General features: G+C 38.1%; 1 protein-coding gene across 1 annotated transcript in view; it reads left to right on the top strand.

Annotated features, from left to right (window-relative positions):
* The first annotated feature begins 352 nt into the window (after nt 1-352).
* Nucleotides 353-22,326, top strand: part of SKAP1 (src kinase associated phosphoprotein 1) — a 270,909-nt gene continuing 248,935 nt past the window's right edge. Inside the window, exon 1 of the mRNA XM_032429037.1 lies at nt 353-475. Within this exon, the coding sequence (XP_032284928.1) occupies nt 430-475 (46 nt within the window). The 5' untranslated portion in view covers nt 353-429. The remainder of the gene's footprint in view (nt 476-22,326) is intronic.

Below are 22,326 nucleotides of genomic sequence, written 5' to 3'. Positions count from 1 at the left end.
TGGCTTTTAAATCTGCCCCTTGAGCCCAACTGCCCCGTGCTTAGGATAGAAAGTGTCCCAGGAGATGAAGTTCCTTTGGGCCGCGTTTAGTCTCTTGTTCTGGTGGGGGTTAGCCTGTGCGGCGCTCCCCGCCCCGCAGTCCTTCCACCTGAGGGCGCCGCGGGAGTGGCGCGTGCACCCGCGCACAGGTGTTTCCTCCCCCGCCGCCCGGGGCGCGCCCCCCGCCCGCCGCGCGCGCCACTTCCTGAGCGCGCCCCGGGCCCGCCGCCCCGCCCTGCGGCCAGGCCGGGCAGCGGCGGCAGCGGCGGCGGCCTCAGAGGTACAGGTGCCTCCGCCAGGCGACAGCCGCCTGTCAGCCCGCCGGCCCTGGCACCAGGCCTTCACGCCCCTCTCCCGCCTCACACTCCGGCCTCCCCACCGCCCGGCCAAATGCAGGCCGTCGCCCTCCCCGAGGAGATCCGTTGGCTCATGGAAGGTAACGCCCCGGCCCAGCCCCAGGCCCCTCCCGGCCCCCTGGGAAGTCCCTCAGGTGCAGAGCTGGAGGCCCGACCCGAGACGCCAGGGGCTCCCAAGACGGGCCTCTCTTTTCAGCTCCATCACCCGCCGCCTTCTAGAACCTCAAGACTTCTAGAGCCCTCAACTCCGCACAGCCAGATTTTCACCCTGCCCGCGCACGGCCCCATTCACTCCCCTCAGTTCCACATTTTCTTTTTCCACGAGGCGTCGCCACCCCTCCACGCCACCTCCGGCCAGGTTCTTGGGGGGCCCCCCATGTCACCCTGAGTGGTCTTCGGCCCGACCCTTCCTCCTCGGGACAGGCCCCCGCGCCTGTGGGGTTTTGCTTTCCTCCCTCCCCAGCCCCGAAGCCCCCTCAGCTTCCCGCTCCGAGCTCCTTGAGGCTCTCAGGGGGCTGCGAGGGGCTCGTGGGATGCTGTCGGCCAAGGCCTGGGGCTTAGTGTGAGTTTTGTCGGCGCCCCCCTCTGCCAGCCTGCAGACTGCAGGGGGTCTTGCTGTCCACCCAGGGCACGCGGATGCAGTAGTACGTTTCTGACTTTTCTAGAAATGCCCCATCCTGGTGTGTTTACCTTCAAACTGTGGTGCCTAAGCAGTCCTCTGAAGAGTTAAGGCCATACTCAGCGACACTCCACAGATCCTTCTAACACGCAAAGAGACTTTTTTGCTAATGGGCAATATCACCTGCTCCATTCACACTTTTTTTCTGGAGAAAGTAACTTGCTTTCCTGTAACTGACTTTCCTGGAAGGACAGAGGCCTGGAATCTGTGCTTGCATAAGGGTCCCAGGAGGAAACTACTCTGAATTAAGCCTTTTGGCACCCAAGTGACATTTTTGACACATATTTAACAGATGGCCTGCTTTGGGCAGGTCAGACTTTTGGCAAGGAGTATATATATATATATATTTTTTCAGTTTCTCTCAATTTAATTGGTTTTATATCTCCATTACCTTGTTATCTCGGTATAAATGCCTCCTAATCAAATATTTGGCAGTCCTTTTGGTCTTTGTTTGTAGCACTGTTTCCATTCTGGATTGCTTCTATGTAAAAGCTGTCAACTAGGTATTTCTTTTGAGGTGAAGTTTCCAAAATCCACTTTACTTATGACCTGGGTCAATCTAAACTTTCAGAGTAGAAAACTATTTGTAGGGTAAAATAGCATCATCTGGGTGTCTGAGAGGAAGCAATCTAGCCTTTCCCTCTGCCCTTGGTTCAATATTGGATGTTGAATGTAAAGAGAGGCTGTTAAGTGTGGTGGTTTCTGGGAGAGAAGGAACTGTAGCAAAAAGGGTAATTCTGCCCTTGCATTTAAAAATATAAAGTGATTCTTCTTATTGGTATCTGTCATTTGATGAGAGAAAACCTATCTTACAAGTTTGTTAAACTGTACTTCCGTTTTGTGTGCAGCCTTAGTGAAAATTCCTTTTTATTTTCAGAGGCTTGCAATGAAATCCACTCCTTTAACATTTTTGATGTGCAGTTCTTTATTGTTCAAAACTGACACTTTGGTAAACAACTCATTTCTGCACCTGTCACCTTCCTTTAGCTTAGATTATTTTCTTGTTAGCTGACTGTTTTTAATTGAAGTCTTCAGATCTCCTTCTAAAGCAGAACCTTTGTTTGCTGACAAGTAGAGCAGGGTATGAATGGAGATTAATTGCATGTCACATACTTCTGTGTCAAACTTGCTGTGTCTTAACAATCTCTGTTGGTGCTTGGGTCTTTAGAATCTACAGAGGAGTCTGAGATTAAATTTTAAGGAGCTTCGTTGGTTAATGCATTTCTTTAAGGCCTTTTTTTACAGTTTGCAATCAGAATCTGAATCTGAAGTAGAGGGGGGAAGAAGGCAAAAGTGGGATTCCAACCAATAATTCTACTAAAAAATGTTGGAGGACTATGGTTTTGAAAGGTTCATGTAATCATAGCAACACATTGGTTATAGGTTTTTGTTTTTGTTTTTTTATGAAAGATAGTCTCTGGTGTAGACCAACAGAATTATTCATTATGCTACAAATAATTTGTGGATATTAGAAACCCATAATGGCTTTCAGTTTATCGTCGTTGCTGTGTACTTGTCTTCCCACCACACACACTTTTTAAGGTTAACTGTTGACAATTAGAAAATATGTAGGTCCTGATCTCTATATCGTCACTCAGTGGAGAGAGTCACAAGGTGAGGGAGCTGCTACTTCGGGGTTGCCCACATGACTGTGGGGGTAGAGTTTCCACAATGAATTACTACTTTCATAAACCAAGGCAGAAGCATTTGCACAGTGATTTAACGCTGGCCATCACAGCCATAACCTAAGCACTTATTTATTTATAAGTACACGAGCATAAATGACAGGGGCGTTTTTTGACATAATATGTGTGCTTTTAAAAAATAAAATATGCAAAGCATTATGAAAGGTTTATGCCAAAATTTTGCATAATGAAGAAGGGAACAGAAATGTTGAAGGTCTAAAATTAATTTTGTTTAAAGATAAAATTTTAAACATTTGAAAATGTTTCATTTGACCCAGAAACTCTACTTCTGGGAATCCGTGTTACTGAAATTAAAGGACATGAAGTATAGGTACAAGGATCCATCTTAAATGTCCACACATTGGGAAAGGTGGGGCGGGGCGATGGTATGAATGAATTATCCATCTTATGGAATATTTTGTAGTCATTAAAAAGAATGTGAAGGATCTGTATATACTGGCTTGGAAGGTGTCCATATTTTTAAGACTAATAATATATATAATCCATTTTTGTTTGAAAACGAATAAGTGAACCACCCCTTCCCTCCCATATATTATATATATTTTTTGTAAGCCTAGGAAGAAGTAAGAATATACACCTAGCTGTTAACATTGGTTTCTTTGGCAGGGAAATGAGAGGGTGGGGGAGACAGAGATTATCACTTTTATTTCATACATCTTCATGTTGTGATGTTGACCATGTATTACTTTTGTTAATCAGATAAACAACCAGTAGGGTTATTTAAAAGAAAAAGGAACAAACAAAAGACAAATAGAAGCTTGGAGAGGTCATAGTGGTCAGAGTGCTGAAGGACCAACCATTAACCAAAGTTATGATTATGTTTTTCTCTCGTTAGCTCTGGGGGTGTGTGTAGTTTTTTTTTAATGCTTTCTTGGATTTTTGGCAAATGTTAAAGCAGCGAGGGTATCTTCAGAGTAACTCAGGAAACAGCTTCCTCAGATAGACTCTGTCAAGCTCTTATGGAAATAGTTAACTAGTCCATATCAGCAAATAAGTACCTTACAGATAAGTAAAATGAAAGGTGTTTACTGCCTTATTGAAAGAGGAGGAAATATTCAGGTCTGTTTTCAAATTATCAGGCTTCAGATGTAGAAGTTATCTTTTTGTTTTTGTTTTGTGATAACCATACTGAAAACAAAAACAATGGAGTGCTGGCAGTTTGCATAATCTTTGTTCCACAGATATAAACATAATCAGTTTCTTCCTCGTCTTTGTATCCCTGCTTTTTGAAGTCAGAAGCACAAGAGGCAAGTATGAAGGAGATAGAATATATATTTCTTCAGTTCAAATGTGCTGTGTGTGATGGAATGGGGCTTACTGATTTTACCCTAATAAGCTAATAGGTCCCACCTACCTCCAAGGTACCTAAATCCTGCTGGGAATATGGAGTGAAGCAAAAACAAAACAAAACAAAACAAACAAAAAAGCCACCCACATCCAGGCTGCATTTAGTAGCAATTGCTGTGTTAACACTAATTCTGATATGCCTATGGTTACTTATTTTTAAACTTCCTTGGAAAGAAGCAGTCATTAATCATTTCCTTCTAGATTGTTCTCCAGATTTGTATTGGTCGATGCAGCCAACTATAAAATCCTTTTCTTTTTTTTTTTTTTTTTTTTTATAAAGATTTTATTTATTTATTTGACAGAGAGAGAGACACAGCGAGAGAGGGAACATAAGCAGGGGGAGTGGGGGAGGGAGAAGCAGGCTTCCCGCCGAGCAGGGAGCCCGATGTGGGACTCGATCCCAGGATCCTGGGATCATGACCTGAGCCGAAGGCAGATGCTTAACGACTGAGCCACCCAGGCGCCCTAAAATCCTTTTCAATATAGTAAAATTCCAACTCTGTGGAACTCGCAGGAGTGAGCTGCTCTGGAGAGCTGAGGATATTCTCTTTAAGCACTCTAACTTTTTATCATAAATATTTGTGATCAATCTTTTTTCTAAAACGTATTAGGAATTTTTCTCACTTCTTCAACCAGCCAGCCTGTGTTCAAAGGGACTGGCCTTTGAACAGTTCAACTCAAGAGTTGTTACAGTGAATATCGGTTATCATATTTGTGGAAATATATTCAGTTGTTTAGGGATGATTCTGCCGTAATTGTCCTGCAGCTGCTTTGTGAATATTAATGTCTGTTTTGTATTTTTATTTTTGTCACTTTTTTCCTACTGTGAGGCTAGGCCTATCACTTTACACCATGCTCAGTGTATCTGTATCCGCAGTGCTACTAGAACATCAGGTAATCAAGCTTGTTGGAATTGATACGTATAAAAGAAGTTATGAAGGGCTCTCTTGATGAACACAGTACCCTGATCTTTAGGTGTGTCATGACATGCATTTTGGCTGTTCAGAGTCATTTTTGCTTAATTTGTGATAACGGATTGTCTTCTAGCTAGGTTATGCTACCGAAAGCTGAGACATAACCATAATACTTCTTTTTGTTTTTTATGTTAAAATTTTCTCTGATTATAAAAGTGATAATGCTCATTGTAGAAAATTTAGAAAACACATGATGATAACACAGTCACCCATGCTCAACAACTGTTAAATTTCCATGTATTTCTTTCAGTTTTTATTATATGTACATACTTTCAAAGTTGGGACATATTGTGTGGGTAGTTTTATATTCTGATCTTTCCACTTACAGTCTTTCAGTTGCTAAGGTCTCCTGAGCATTTTCTTAGATCATTAAAACATTTTTTTTTTTCCTGGTGATTCAGAAGTTATACATTCAGGTTTCATTCCACTGGTTGTTTTCCTGTTATGGCTTTAAAAAAAGCACCATGTCCCTTTGATTTAGCAACATTAAGAATGAAACAGTACCTTTTGACTCTTCCTTCCAGTATGAAATGTGAAATTGTTGCTATCATCTGAGATTTTAAGTAATCTGTATACCCATCATGGGGCTCGAACTCACACCCAGAGATCAAGAGTCACATGCTCTACTGACTGAGCCAGCCAGGCGCCCCTCTAATCTGAGACTTTAGACTCAGAGAATTGTTCATGTTTTATTATGTATATTATATTACAATAATTATTTTTGACATTTGCGTTGTATTTTATTTTATTTTTTTAAAAAGATTTTATTTATTTATTTGACAGAGAGAGAGCACAAGTACGCAGAGAGGCAGGCAGAGGGAGAGGGAGAAGCAGGCTCCCCGCGGAGCAGGGAGCCCGATGCGGGGCTTGATCCCAGGACCGTGGGATCATGACCTGAGCCGAAGGCAGCCGATTCACCGACTGAACCACCCAGGCGCCCCTGCGTTGTATTTTAAAACCATAGCTATAATGCTGTTTTTTCCCCTTAATTTGTTCATTGCTTCCTTTTGGTACCATGGCTTTTTCATTCTTGAACTTTTAATTTTATCTCTTAGATATTTAGCCTGGGCTGATATGGTAACCACTCGCCACAGGTGGCTATTTAAGTTTAAATTAAACAAAAAATTTGCTTCTTCAATTGCAGTAGCTATATTTAAGCTGCTCAGTAGCCATACTGACTACTAGCATAAAGCCCTAGTAGATGATGATCTAGAATATAATACTGAGTGAATTTCTCAAAGAGGGTTCTTTGATATTATGCTTACTGATCCCCTGCATGTCTGAGAATGTGTCTATCTAGTTTCATATAAACTTGGGTGTGGGCATAAAATTCTCGGTTTATACTCTGCCCATTCCTTCCCCTTCCTACTAATTCACCCTCTAGAAGTGTCCCATTATCTTCTGGTCTTCAGTTTTGTGGAGGAGAAATCTGATGCCAGCCTGATGTATTTCTTTTATAACCTATTCCGTCCACCTTCTGCCTGGATGTCTATAAGATATTGTTCTTTGCTCTCAGAAGTGTCACTAGATAGTGTCAGGGTCTTAGGTTTTTTAATAATTTTGCTCAGTTTGTAATGAACCCTTTTGATCTGTAGACTCAGGTCTTAAACTTGGGAAAGTTTTCTATTATCACTACTTCTGCTCCATTTGCTTTATTTTGTCACAATGGGGTTTACATTATGCATATACTGGATCCCAATCTACTCTCTTTTTCACCTTTTTTATTGTTTTATCTGTCACTGACTTCATTATGATTTTAAGTTCAGCATTCATTTTTTTAAAAAAATTTCCATGTATTTTTTCCTTATCACTCATTGTTTCATTTTCATTACATTTGCAAATCTCTGGCTTGTAGATATAATGACTTTTTGTATGTTTTGAGATTATGAATTAGAAATTTTCTATACATTTCTGTTCTTTAATAATAAATCTACTTCAGAGGGAGGTATTTTTTTCTAGTTCTTCTCTTTTGAACTTTAGTGTTTTCTCTTTGAACTTTAGTGTATTCTCACAGGTCCTGTATGGTTTTTTGTGTGTTCAGTTTGCCTACATTCAAATCCTGACTCTGCCACTTTCTTGCTACCTGTTTGACTTTGGGTTTCAGTTTCCTCATCTGTAAAATGGGGATAATAATAGTACCTATCTCATAGAATTTACATGAAGAATAAAGGAATGAATATTTGAGAAGAACTTACAATAGTATCTGGCATGTGTTATACATGCTATAAATATTTGGTAAAATTTTTAAAAATTATTTTCTTTGAGAAAGTCCTATCAATTTTTTGTTGTTGTTGTTAATTTGTTTTGTTTTGTTTGCATTTGTCTCTTCATAGGAAAGCTCCCAGGCATGGCCTTTTGCCTATGTTGGTGATTTACCCTGGCTTCTCTAAATTAAGGGGAGTTTGTAGGGTTTGTTTCAGAGTCTCCTCCATTTCCTTCGTTCCTTAGATTAGAGTCCAGTAATCATTCTGTGAGAGACTTTATGAAAGAAGCATAGAGGAAATCTGCTTCATTGCTAACTTAGGAAAAATATGGGTTCCTTATCTTGTTATAGAATGCTGTGTCTGTGCGTATGCATGTGTATGTGTGTAAAATAGTCCTTTTGCATTACTCCTCCATTGAAAAAAAAAGAAAGATTTATTCTTCCTCTTCTTCCTTTTTGTTTTTTAATATATATATATTTGGGGGGTGCCTGGGTGGCTTAGTCGGTTAAGCATCTGCCTTCGGCTCAGGTCATGATCTCAGGGTCCTGGGATTGAACCCCATGTCAGGGTCACCACTCAGTGGGAGTCTGCTTCTCCCTCTGCCTCCCCCCTCCACCCCACAGCTCATGCTCTCTCTCTCTTTCAAATAAATAAATAAAATCTTTTAAAAAGAAAATATTTTTTTTAGTTGGTAGAAATATTTGAATTTCATTGTGGGTATAGCCTAGATGTTAAGTGGGCTGCCCAGACCTTTTGAATTCTAGGCATGATCTATTCCCTGTGGAAGCCCAAACATCTCAAAATCCTAATATTTCTCAAGGAGCATGCATTCTGAGGGTTGCCTTTCCTTCCAGGCTCTTAGCTGCCCTAAGTCATGTGGGCAGAAACTTGTGGATCCCAACTCAGGTGATTTTATCTGTCAGGGGACTTTTGGCAACACATGGACACATTTTTTTGTGTGTGTGTGACAACTGGGGAGGATGCTGCTGTCATCTAGTGGGTAGGGGCCAGGCATGCTGCTAAACTTCTTACAATGCATAGGACAGCCCCCACAATAAAAGAATTATACAACCCCAAATGTCAGTAGTGCTAGATTGAGAAACCCTGGTCTACACATATCCTTTTCCTCAGTTTCCACAGAAGCCTACCTGCATGAAGCCCCTGTGACAGTAGATGACATCACTGGAGATTTAGGGTGTGCCAGGAGAGGGAGGCAGCATTTACATAACAGTAATGCAAATTATTTCAATTTGAATATTAGGCATCCCTATTCCTAAGCGCTTTTGCCATCCCAGTCATCAGAGAGTGCTCTCTGGCCCTTCACCTGATGTGGTTCTCAGCCTTATGCCTTCTCACAGGCCCCTTCTCCCTTTATCATATCTGGAGCAAAACCAAAAAAATAAAAACAAGGGCGCCTGGGTGGCTCAATCGGTTAAGCGTCTGTCTTCGGCTCGGGTCGTGATCCCGGGGTCCTGGGATTGAGTCCCACATTGAGCTCCTTGCTCTGCAGGGAGCCTGCTTCTCCCTCTCCTCCCCACTTGTCCTCTCTCTCACTATCTCTGTCTCTCTCTCTCAAATAAATAAAATCTAAAAAAAATTTAAAAAAAAAATAAAATAAGAACAAAAAAAACCCCAACTCTATTTCCCTTGTCATCTGAAAAGATAGTTTAGCTTCTGTTTAGTTGTTTAGGTTCCCCCCAACACCCACACACAGAGAAACAAGTTATTTTTCCAAACGGTGACAGTTCTCTAAGAGGAATTCTGGTGCCAGCTATTAAGATAATAACATTCTTACCTCATTATATAAGTGTAATACCTAAACAATTTTCAATCATTTTAAATATTGGAAAAATAAGGTAAGTTTCAAGTTTTACTATCATCTGAGAACCTTAACATATTGACATAACTATCATAGATCTTATTTTTTCACTTTATAAGCCATTTCACCCTACAGAAATCCTATAATTTCTGCTACATTTATTCATACTTATTTCCCCTGTGTTTCCAAGTTCATTGCTTGCTTTTCCGGTTTGTCAGTGCTGCATTATAGGTTAGGTGATTATAACAGATGGCTTTTCAGGTTTGGAGTCTTTGAGTTCCACTGTTTAAATTTTACTATCCAGCTTTTACATGGAAGATGGGACAGATGTGGGCTCAGGAAAAAAGTGGTCTTAACATCCAGAGAGCAAACTTTCCTGAAGGCTGATGGACTTGATAAAATCATTTATGAGTTACCTAAATTCTCCTCTAGGGTCTCCTCCTAACATTGTTGACATTCTAATATTAGGATGTTACAGGGAAATAAGGTTTTTATTCACATAATAGGAGGTTTGCTAAAATGTGTCCAGTGACACATATTTATATTTATGTAAAAAAATAGTATAGTTTAGTTGAAATTAATTAAGATAGTGTACCTTATAAATCAAGTATGTGAAGTATGCTGGGTATATCTCTTTTTGTTTATTTGTTTTATTTTGTATTGTTTTTATTGAATGCAATATACTTTTATTGAATGCTTAATCATTAATATACAGCTCAATGAATCTTCACAAAGAGAACATATCCCCTAAACAATGGCAAGACTTTGCTTACCAAAACTTCCCGAGACCCTCTGTGTCCTTTGGTAACTACTCACCCCTATAGGCAAGCACGTCTCTGATATCTAACAGCAAAGTTCAGTTTTGCTTATTCAGTCACACAATACCTTCTCATGTATCTGGCTGTTTTGCTCAACATTTGCTCAACGTATGCAGAAAATATCTCTAAACTGAACCATAATAAACCTCCTTAAAATCACACTGCCTTTAGGGGCGCCTGGGTGGCTCAGTCAGTTAAGCATCCAACTCTTGGTTTTGGCTCAGGTCATGATGTCAGGGTCATGAAATCAAGCCCCAAGTCGGGCTCCACCCTCGCCATGAAGTCTGCCTGAGATTCTCTCCCTCCCTTCTCCCACTTGCATGCTCTCTCTCTAAAATAAGTAAGTACATAGAATCTTTAAAAAAAAAAAATCACACTGCCTTTATTTATTTATTTATTTATTTATTTATTTATCACACTGCCTTTAAAATAATTTTTCCTTTCTGATAACTTTTTGTGTGAGCCTCTTCATCCCTCAATCCATCCATCCATCCATTCCTCCCTCCCCCCTTTTCATCCTTCCTTTCCTGTACTTTATTAAGGTATGATTTATATACATAAAATGCACTAATCTTAAGTGTTACAACTGTATGACTTTAATATAGGTATACACCTGTGTGACTACCACCCAGATTAAGATATAAACATTTCCATCAAAATGGAAACCTGGAAGGTTTCCTTTCCAGTCAGTAACCCTCCCCAGAGACAACTGCTATTCTGACTTCTATCATCATGGGGTAGTGTTGCTGTCAGTATGATGTCTTTTGTGTCTGTCTTCAACATCATATTTTTGTGATTTATTCATGTAAAATGTAACACAAGGTTTAAAATAAGTTCTAAACAAACTGAAAGTCGTTTTTCCCCACTAAGTTACTTCTATTTAATTGGTATGAAAATAGACAAGATTTCCATGAAGGCTTCCATTATTAGGGGTCAGAAAAATGAAACACCGAAGTTTTAGAGGTTTAATTTTAGTGAGACATTTAAGAGTATCAGTTCTATCTTATCCTTTTTGCAAAGTAGTATTCCATTGTGTGAATATTCCATAATTTGTTTATCCATGTTTCTGCTGATGGTCATTGAGTTGTTCAGTTTGGGGGCTATTATGAATACAGCTGCTATGAGCATTCTTGTATAACTTGTTTTGTGAACATAAGCACTCATTTTTCTTGGATAAATATCTAGGAATAGAATTACTGGTCAGTCATAGGGTAGGTAAATGTCTAATTTTATTAGAAACTCCAGTTTCCCAAAGTGATCATACTTACTTTACACTCCTTCCAGCAGTGTATGAGAGTTCTCAGGGATATATTTTTATTGTGGAATATTTGCATAACATAGAAATATATAGACTACTTGATTTCTTTAAAAACATAATAGTGTTGTATACTTTTCCATGTGAATCTATCTATCCATGTATGTATATAAATTGCTGCATGGTGTTTCAAAATTTATTTATTCTCCTATTGATGGATGTTTAGGTTGTTTCCAACTTTTTTTTTTCATATTTCCACAATGCTGTAGAGAACATATGTATATGTGCATCTTTGTGTACACGTGCAAATATTTCTGTAGGATAAGTTTTTAGACACTCAAATGGAGATTGTAAACATGTTAATCCTAGAATTTTAGTTTGGCCACTAGTTAAAACTTAATCTAAAGTACTCTCTGTGTTTTAGTTTCTGGTTTTTGTTCTGTCCGTGCTGTGAATATACAGGTATTGTATGAGAATTAAATGAGAATTAAAAATATAAACACCACACACTTCTTGGGTCATGGGGCAGAAACAATCAGCAGGTTGAAGCAAACCACAACCAGAACATGCTGGTAATTTCTCTATTGTATATGGACAACTTCCCGCAAGTCAAAACAAAGCTGGTGGGTATGATTTTGGCCTTGCCAATAAATTTACCTCTTAACAAAGGGCAAAAAAATATATGCCTTAAGGATTGCAATGAAATGCCAGATCAAAAATGTAACGCAAGGTTTAAAATAAGTTCTAAACAAACTGAAAATCATTTTTCCCCACTAAGTTACTTTTATTTAATTGGTATGAATAGATAAGGTTTCCATGAAGGCTTCCATTATTAGGGTAGGAAAAATGAAACACTGAAGTTTTAGAGGTTTAATTTTAGTGAGACATTTAAGAGTGACTGCCAAAATCCTAAAGGTCTGATATGTTTAGTGTACCTGTGACAGGGACTCAGGAATTTTTGTTCGTTTCTACCACAAGCTATCAGTGAGACTTGTAGAAGTTGGATTAGCAACCAGGCTGGTTTCTTCTGTAAAATGGGAATATGTAACTTAAAGGAATAGTTGTGATAATTTATTTAATGTAAAGAATACCCAGAGATCTTAGTAGTAACAAATGTGACCCATAAGATATCATTGTCTTCCAAATAAACAAAAGAGTAGCCTTGTAAATGGACAAGGTCAGATACTTGTAGAATGTCAGAAACTTTCACTTGTCTACAAAACCTAGTGGTTTTGAATGCAAACTGCCAAGAATCTTTTTAGTTGGCCTTAGATCCTGCAGCAGTTTTTCCCAGCGGTGTGAGGATCATTTTATGCCTACAGTGTTCCATATACCCTCTGTTCCCTTGTCCTTCTGTCTTCTTTTCCTATTTTCTTTTCCTACTCTGACTTGCTGGAGTAGATGTAAGCTGCTTAGAAGCTGAGGGAATCTATGTTTTAGGGCAGCTATGAATAATAAAAGGAAGATATATCTTTGCCAGAGCTGAGTTTATCTTATAAATATGGTACTTAAAATCATCATATATTACTTCAGTACAAAATACTGTATATTGCTACAAGGCTGCCTTCCAGAGTAATCTTTCACCACTGTCCCTCTCACCTCTAACCTTCATGTTCTGCCATCTAAGTTGAAATTCTTTCAGTCTCTCCAAATGAACTGAGATCTGTCACCTCAGGACCTTTGCACATGATGTTCCCATGCTTGTGCCATTCTTTTCCTAGTTCCAACTCTGCACCTGCTCCCACCCAAAACATACATACTTGGCCTGCTAATTTGGGAATTCCAGATAAAAGGTCAGTTCTCTAAGAGTCTCTCCTGACTTACTTTCCTCTCTAGATAAGGTGCCTCTACCATGGGCCTGTGCCTCCCTTACTTTTCTTATTAAAACTCCTATCACAATGTATTTTAATAGCCTGTTTAAGTCTGTATTCTTTGCTAGACTGTCAACTCTTACAATAGAGTTTAGGTCTATCTTATTCACGTTTTTCAGTACTTAGCATGTATTAAGTATTCCATAAATATTTGTTGAAGAATGAAGACATTTAGGGAAAAGTGGCATTGTTGATGGTATGTTTCTGATTTTGTCTTTTCTCTTTGATGTGAAGACATTTACACCATGTGGTTCGTATTGCTCACTTACCAGCTGCAGGCAATGATGTGCAGACCCTGTAACATGGAGTATTCTATATGGTGAAACTTGTGGTGTCAGAGGTGCCTCGGGAATGTTCTTACACAGTGGTGTTTTTCACACTGGGCTTTGCAATTGCAGGAGCCTAAGGCATCCTACTGTGGCAGGATGTGATGTTTATAGAAGAGTTCTTGTTTGTAAAAAGTTGATTGCTTAACAGAAGACCTACAGATACCTCGGTTAAATATGGAAAATGATATGTTGAGGGACCTTTTAAAATGTCTTTCCTGTTCAGTGGTGGGTGGTGTGTTTCTGAGCAGGGTTGCTCGGGCACCTTCAGGTCATAATCACAATAAGCAGCAGCATCTTCTAAATTGAAAGATTAATGTATTATATATTGAGCTGTAATTTTCTTTCCTTAGTATCTTTATCAAGTTGTGATGCCAGGGTCATGCTGGCTTCGTAAAATGAGTAGGCAAGTGTGTATAATACTGGAAATATAATATAGCCCTTGTTTTTAACTTATTTATATTTTTCTTATTTATACCCTTGTTCATCTAATAAGGTGTGGGTGTAAATTTGGATCTGATTTTTAAAAAATATTTTATTTATTTATTTGACAGAGAGAGAAAGAGAGATTGCGCACAAGCAGGGGGAGCCGCAGGCAGAGGAAGAGGGAGAAGGAGACTCCCTGCTGAGCAGGGAGCCTGACGTGGGACTCGATCCCAGGACCCTGGGATCATGACCTGAGCCGAAGGCAGACGCTTAACCATCTGAGCCACCCAGGCGCCACCCTAGATCTGATTTTTAAAAAACAGATGAGACAGGGGCGCCTGGGTGGCTCAGTCGGTTAAGCATCTGCCTTAAGCTCAGGTCATGATCCCAGGGTCCTGGGATCCAGGCCCGCATCGGGCTCCCTGCTCAGTGGAGAGTCTGCTTCTCCCTCTCCCACTTCCCCTGCTTGTGTTCCCTCTCTCTATCTCTCTCTCTGTCAAAAAATAAATAAAATTTTTTTAAAAAATAAAAAACAGATAAGATAGACAGCAGAGGTTGTCTTCGTGTTATTTTATTCCTGAGTAGCTAATACTTGCATGTGAAGGGATGGGTACTTAAATTAACATGTGAACACCTAAAGCATTTGGAAAGGAAGCCTTTCAAAAAAGTAATTTGAAGTGAAACTTAAAAAGTAAACTCATAATAAAAATATGAAGCTTTTCTTAGTGATATCATTGGGGGATGAATATATCCTGTTGATGTTCTTTTAACAATTTTAGTATATACAAATAAAATTACATAGGATATTATACTTATAAGAATATAGTAAGGAGGGTAAAAGTACAAAATACAATATAGTTGATCCTGAACAGTGTGTGGGTTAGGGCTACCCCCCTACCTCCCCTCCTCTCACAGTTGAAATTCCTCATATAACTTTTGATTCCCCCCAAACTTAACTACTAGTAGCCTGCTGTTGACCAGAGCCTTACCCATAACAAACAGTTGATTAACACAAATTTTGTATACTACATGCATTATATACTGCATTTTTACAATAAAGTAGGCTAGAGAAAAGAAAATGTTATTAGAAAATCATAAGGAAAATACATTTATAGTACCATACTGTATGTATTAAAAAAAAATCTGTATATAAGTGGACCAGTGCAGTTCAAACCCATGTTGTTCAAGGGTCAGCTGTATGTATTTATCATCTATAGGAATAAAGCATACACTGTAACCACCTATCTCCCACAGGATCTTCCTCATTCCCTACTTTCTGTCTGTCCAGGTTGGCCTGGTCTCCTGCTCACAACCAGCTCAGCCCACTACCACTAAGTGAAACACAGATGAACAACAAAAATTTAAGTCTATATGAACCATGAGAGACTATGGACTCTGAGAAACAAACTGAGGGTTTTAGAGGGGAGGGGGGTGGGGGGATGGGTTAGCCCAGTGATGGGTATTAAGGAGGGCACGTATTGCATGGAGCACTGGGTGTTATATGCAAACAATGAATCATGGAACACTACATCAAAAACTAATGATGTAATGTATGGTGACTAACATAACATAAAATAAAATTAAAACAAATTGAAGTCTATAGATCCAAAGTATGAGTAGAATTACTCTATGCTTACATAGTGACTTTTATTTTACTTATTTTTTTCATACTCTAAAACACGTATTTTAGAATATTTAGAAAACATAGAAAAGTATGAAGAAGATGATAAAAGTGGATTGTAATTCTACTATCTAGAGATGATCATTGTTCATATTTTGGTGTTTATCATAGTACCTGACTGGCCTGTAGGAAGGACTCAATAAATATTGAGTTAGTGAATGAATTTTTTTAACAGATTTATTTATTTATTTTAGGGTGCCTGGGTGGCTCAGTTGGTTAAGCATCTGACACTTGATTTTGGCTCTCGTCATGATCTCAGGGTAGTGGGATCGAGCCCTGTATTGGGCTCTGTGCTCAGTGTGGAGTCCGCTTGAGACTCTCTCTCTCCCTCTCCCCTTTACCCTGCTCACATGTGCACTCTCTCTGTTTCTAAATAAATAAAACCTTTAAAAAAATTGATTGAAGATTTATTTATTTATTTGAGAGAAAGAGTGTGTGAGTGTGAGTAGGGGGAGGGACAGAGGGAGAGAGAGAATCTCAAGCAGACTCCCCACTGAGTGTGAAGCCCAACATGAGGCTCAGTCCCACGACCCTGAGATCATGACCTGAGCCAAAATCAAGAACCAATTCTCAACCAACTGAGCCACCCAGACGCCACTGGATTGGCTTCTTTGATTTAGTAATATGTACTTCAGATTTCCCCATATCTTTTCATGGCTTGATAGCTCATTTCTTGTTAGTGGTGAATAGTATTCCACTGTCTAGATGTTTATTTATCCATTCACGTACAGACAGACATCTTGGTTGCTTCCAAGTTTTGGCAATTATAAATAAAGCTGCTGTGAACATTCATGTACAGGTTTTTGTGTGGACATACATTTTCAATTCAATTGCGTAAATACTTAGGAGTGTGATTGCTGGATCTTATGGTAAGACTTGTTTAGTTTGTAAGAAACTGCCAAATGTCTTCCAAAGTGGCTGTACAATTTTGCATTTCCATTAGCAGTGAATGAAAGTTCCAGTTGCTCCACATCCTTGCCAGCCTCTAGTTCTGTCAATATTTTTTGAATTTAGCTGTTCTAATAGGTGTGTAGTGATTTCTTATTGTTGTTTTAATTTGTAATTCCCTAATGTTATATAATGCATCTTTTCATATGCTTATTCGTCATCTGTATATCATTTCTGGTGAGGTATCTGCTCAGATCTTTTGTCCACTTTCAAATTGGATTGTTTATTTTCTTATTGTTGAGTTTCAAGAGTTCTTTTTAGGGGTGCCTGGGTGGCTCAGTCGGTTAAGCGTCTGCCTATGGCTCAGGTCATGATCTCAGGGTCTTGGGATCGAACCCCACGTCAGGCTCCCTGCTCAACTGGAAGTCTGCTTCTCCCTCTCACTCTCCCTCTGTGCTTTCTCTCTCTCTCTCTCAAATAAATAAATAAAATCTTTAAAAATAAAAAGAGTTCTTTGTATATTTTAGTTCCAGTCCTTTATCAGTTGTATGTTTTGCAAAGATTTTCTACCAGTCTGAGGTTTGTCTTTTCATTCTCTTCATGTTGTCTTTTGCAGAACAGAAGTTTTCCATTTTAATGAAGTCTAACATCAATTATTTCTTTCATGGACCATGCTTTTGGTGTTATATCTAAAAGCTTATTGCCAAACACAAGGTCATCTACATTTTCTCCTATGTTATCTTCTAAGGTTTTATAGTTTTATGTTTTACATTTAGGTCTGTGATCCACTTTGCATTAATTTTTGTGAAAGATGTAAAGATCTGTGTCTTTTTTTTTTCTTTTTGCAAATGGATGTCCAGTTGTTCCAGCACCATTTGTTAAAAGACTATCCTCTCGGGACACCTGGGTGGCTCAGTCAGTTAAGTGGCTGCCTTCCGCTCAGGTCATGATCCCAGGGTCCTGGGATCGAGTTCCACATTGGGCTCCCTGTTCAGCGGGGAGCCTGCTTCTCCCTCTCCCTCTGCCTGCCTCTCCGCTTATTTTTGCTCTCTATCTCTGTCAAATAAATAAATACAATCTTTAAAAAAAAAAAGACTATCCTCTCTCCATTGAATTGCCTTTACTCCTTTGTCAACGATCAGTTGACTCCATGTGGGTCTATTTCTAGGCTCTCTGTTCTGTTCCATTGATCTATGTGTCCAATTTTTCAACAAAGCCCTCTGTCTTGATCACCACAGCATTACAGCAAGTCCTGAAGTTGAGTAAAGTCAGTCCTCCAGTTTTCTTCCTCTTTCTCCTCCTCTTCCTCCTTCTTTTTCAGTATTGTGTTAAAAATACACTGTGAGAATTTTCTGAATTCCTTAAAATTTCATGATGAATATTATGCTTAAATGGCTATATAATATTTTTATATGGATCTATAATATAACCAATAACCAATGTTGAATGTAAAAACCTCAGAATATTTGATATCTTATTTTTGTAAATGAAGATAAAAAGGTCATGTTAGCAGAGAATAAAATCTACAAGAATGGTGGAATTGCAAGTAATTGCAATTTTCTTCCTTATGTCAATTTTTGTATTTTCCAAATTTTCTACAATGAGCAGCAATACTTTCTTTATTTTTTAAGAATTTATTTATTTATTTTAGAGAGAGAAAGAAAGCAGGGGGAAGAGGGAGAGATTCCCAAGCAGACTCCCCGCTGACCATAGAACTCCACATGGGGCTCGATGTCATGACCCTGAGATCATGACCTGAGCTGAAATCAAGAGTTGGGCACTTAACTGACTGAGCCACCCAAGTGCCCCAGCAATACCTTTTTTATTAGACAGAAAGGTAAAATATGTTTGTGTTTGTTTTCTAAAGTCTGAGAAATCTCTCTCTTCTTTTTTGTTTTCCTCTATCAATCTATCTGAATACTTTAATGGTTGCAGGGGCTCCCTGCTCAGTGGGGAGCCTGCTTCTCCCTCTCCCTTTGCCCCTGCTCCTTCTTTCTCTCTCTCTCTCAAATAAATAAATAAAATCTTAAAAAAAAAAAAAGAGGTTGATTGCTTAACAGAAAACCCATCGGATAGTGGTAAGCTTGGTTAAATGAGGGAGGTAATATACTGAGGGACCTTTTAAATTCTCTTTCCTGTTCAGTGGTGAGTAGTGTGTTCAGATCACATTCACTGTGAATAGCATTATCTTCTGAACTGAAGGGCGAATGTATTATATACTGATCTGTAATTTTCTTCTCTTGATATCTTTAGCAAGTTTAAGTATCAGAATTATGCTGGTTTTATAAAATGAACTGGAAAGTGTTCACCCTAATCTTTTTTCTGTAAGAGTTTGCTCAAGATTGGTATTATTTCTACTTTAAATTAACTTGTGAAATCATCTGGGCCTGACTTTTCTTTCTGGAAAGGTTTTTTAAAACTATGCATTCAATTTCTTTTATAGATACAGGGCTATTTGGATTTTGTATTTCATCTTGTATACCTTTTGGTAAATTGTACTTTTCAAGAAGTTTGTCAGTTTAATCTAAGTTGTCAAATTTATTGGCAAAAAGATGTTGATGATATTCCCTTATTATTCTTTTAACTTCTGTGAGATTTTTCTTAATATCCCTTCTTCATTCCTGATATTGGTAATTTGTGTTTCCCTTTTTTCCTTTGATGGATCTTAATAAACCTGTTAGGTGTTCATCAAATTTATTGGTCTTTTAAAAAAAAAACAACCAATGTTTCTTCCGCTTTCTAAATTGGTTTCTGCCCTTATCTTTATTATTTTCATTTTCTACTTGGGATTTAATCTATTTTTATTTTTCTGTTTTCTTAAGGCGAAAACTTAGATCATTGTAAAACTTCCTTCTTCTCTAACATGAACATTTAAAACTATACATTTCCCTGAAGCACAAGAATCTATAAATCTTATAAATTTAGATATGTTGTATTTTATAGTTATTCAGTTTGAAATAGTTTATTCAAAGAAGGCTATTTCTTCTTTGGTTTATATTATTTCAAATTGTGGAGGTTTTTTAGATATCTCATTACTAATTTCTAACTTAATTCTTTTGTGGTCAAGGAACATATTCTGCAAGGTTTTAGACTTTTGGCATTTATTAAGACTTATTTTATGGCTCAGAATAAGGTATATTTTGGTGAGCATTCCTTGTGCATTTAAAAAAAAATGTATATTCTGCAGTTGCTGGATATATCATCCTATGGATGTCAATTAGGTCAAAGTGGTTGATAGTGTTGTTCAGGTTCTCTACCTCCTTAGTGATTATTTGTCTAGTTGTTCTTTTAGTTTCTGAAAGAGGTGGTAAAATTCCCAACTATGATTGTAGACATGTCTTTTCCTCACTTTAGTCCTGTAGGAGTTTGCTTCAAGTATTTTGTAGTTCTTGTTTTGTGCGTATACATCTATGATTACATCTTCCTTATGACTTGGCCCTTTTATCATAATGAATTATCCCTCTTTATCTCTGGTAACACTCCTGTCTTGAAGTCTACTTTGTCTGACATTAAAATAGCCATCCTTATGCTAGCTGTTTCTATGTCACTTCCATTCTTTTATTTTTAGCCATCTGTGTCTTTATATTTGAAGTATGTTTCTTGTAGACAGCATATAATTTCATTTTTATTCCGTCAAACATTCTCTACTTTTTTTTTTTTTTAAGTGGGCTTCATGCTGGGCGTGTGGAGCCCAGTGTAGGGCTTGAACTCAAGACCCTGAGTTTGAGACCTGAGCTGAGATCAAGAGTCCTACGCTTAACTGACTGAGCCACCCAGGCACCCCAAACATTCTCTGCTTTTTAATTGGAGTGTTTAGTTCATTTACATCTAATATAACTATTGTTATGAGTGGATTTAAGGTCTACCATTTACTTTTTCCAATTGTCACATTTTTTAGTTACACTTGCCTTGTTAAAAATTAATCAAATGCTTTTTAGTATTCCATTTTAATTTCTCTATTTTTAAAAACTATACCTCGGGGCAGCTGGGTGGTTCAGTCATTAAGTGTCTGCCTTTGGCTCAGGTCACGATCCCAGGGTCCCGGATTGGGCTCTCTGCTTGTCAGGAAGCCTGCTTCTCTCTTTCCCACTCCCCCTGCTTGTATTCCCTCTCTTGCTGTCTCTCTCTCTGTCAAATAAATAAATAAAAATTTAAAAAAATAAATAAAAATAAAAACTGTATCTCTTTCTTTTATTTTGTTTGTTACATTTACTCCAGTGATTACAATATCCTAAACTTGTCACAGTCTACTTAGAATTAATATTATACCACTAAATGGGTTCCATTTACCCACCTCCCCATCCTCTATTCTATTGTTGCCATATATTTTACAAACACGTATGTTATAAACTACAAAATGTAGTATTTATCTGTGCTTTAAATTGCCAGTTATCTTTTTTTTTTAAAGATTTTATTTATTTATTTGACAGAGAGAGACACAGCGAGAGAGGGAACACAAGCAGGGGGAGTGAGAGAAGGAGAAGCAGGCTTCCCTCTGAGCAGAGAGCCCAATGCGGGGCTCGATCCCAGGACCCCGGGATCATGACCTGAGCTGAAGGCAGATGCTTAATGACTGAGCCACCCAGGCACCCCTAAATTGCCAGTTATCTTTTGAAGAAATTAAGAGGAAGAGAAAAAAAGTGATAATGTTTTATATTTACTCACATTCTTAGCATTTTGGTGCTCCTGTTGATCTGAGTTTCCCACTGGTGTCTGTGCCCTTCAGCTCAATGAATTTCCTTTAGATTTCTTTTAGTGCAGGTTTCCTAGCAAAAAATTTTCTCCTCTTTTACTTATCTGGAAAATGTCTTTATTTTGCCTTCACATTTTGATGACTGCTGTCACTGGATATAGAATTCTGGATTGACAGGGTTTTTTTTTTCTTTTTCTTTTCTACACTTTAAAGGTGTCATTCCAGTGTCTTCTGGCCTCCTTTATTTTTGATGAAAAGTCACTCTTATTCCTATCCTTATTCTCCTATATGTAATGGGTCATTTTCTCTGTCTTCTTTGAAATTTTTCTCTTTATCTTCGGTTTTCAACAGTATGACTATAATGTGCCTACATTTAGTTTTCTTTATATTTATCCTACTTGACATCCACTGAGCTTCTTGAATATGTAATTGATATTTTTGACCAAACTTGGGAAATTTTTAGCTCTTATTTCTTCTGATTTTTTTTTTTTTTTTTTGACCCATTCACTTTCTGCTCTTCTGGAACACCAAAAAATGAAAGTAATGAAAGTAATGGCATTTGGTGTTGTCCCACATTCCACGAAGCTTTGCCTGAGGGTACTCCTCAGCTACTCCACCTTATGTGGTCTGGATGTACCCTTAGATGAAAAGCTGTAAAAATGCAAGTTTCACTCTGCAGTTCCTTTCTTTCAGGGATCAAATTCCTGTCAATTTCTGCCTGCTTTTGGCTACTGTTTGGTGCCTTAAAATTGTTGTTTTTAAATATTTTGTTGACAATTCCTATCTGTACAAAATTTAGTCCAACACAAGTTATTCTGTTATACCCAAAAAGCTATTGGTTTTTAAAATACTTACCTTCTGGCTACCCTAAGAAATTCTTACAATTTCTAAAACTTTTCAAATTCGTAGTTTTAAGCTTGTGTATATTTGATTATAATATCTGCACATAATGACAATTTTTTTCCTTCTTAGGCTTCTTTTTCTCCAGAACAATATTAATTAATAGTGGGAGTAGTTGACAAACCAATCTCGTTCTTTAATGATAATGATTTTAGTTTTTCACGCATAAATGTAATATATATATCTCTTAGGTTAAGAAGGTATTCTTTTACTTCTATTTCATACATTTTTGTCACAAATAGATAATAAATATCATCAGGTGAGGTTTTTGCCATTTATCAACCTACTTGTATAGTAAACTACTAAATGACTAAAGAAGCATTCACTTCTTTTTTTTTTTTTAA

The sequence above is a fragment of the Phoca vitulina genome, unplaced genomic scaffold (genome assembly GCF_004348235.1).
Source record: "Phoca vitulina isolate PV1807 unplaced genomic scaffold, GSC_HSeal_1.0 scaffold40, whole genome shotgun sequence".
Classification (NCBI taxonomy): domain Eukaryota; kingdom Metazoa; phylum Chordata; class Mammalia; order Carnivora; family Phocidae; genus Phoca; species Phoca vitulina.
This window is presented reverse-complemented; position numbering and strand designations above follow the sequence as displayed.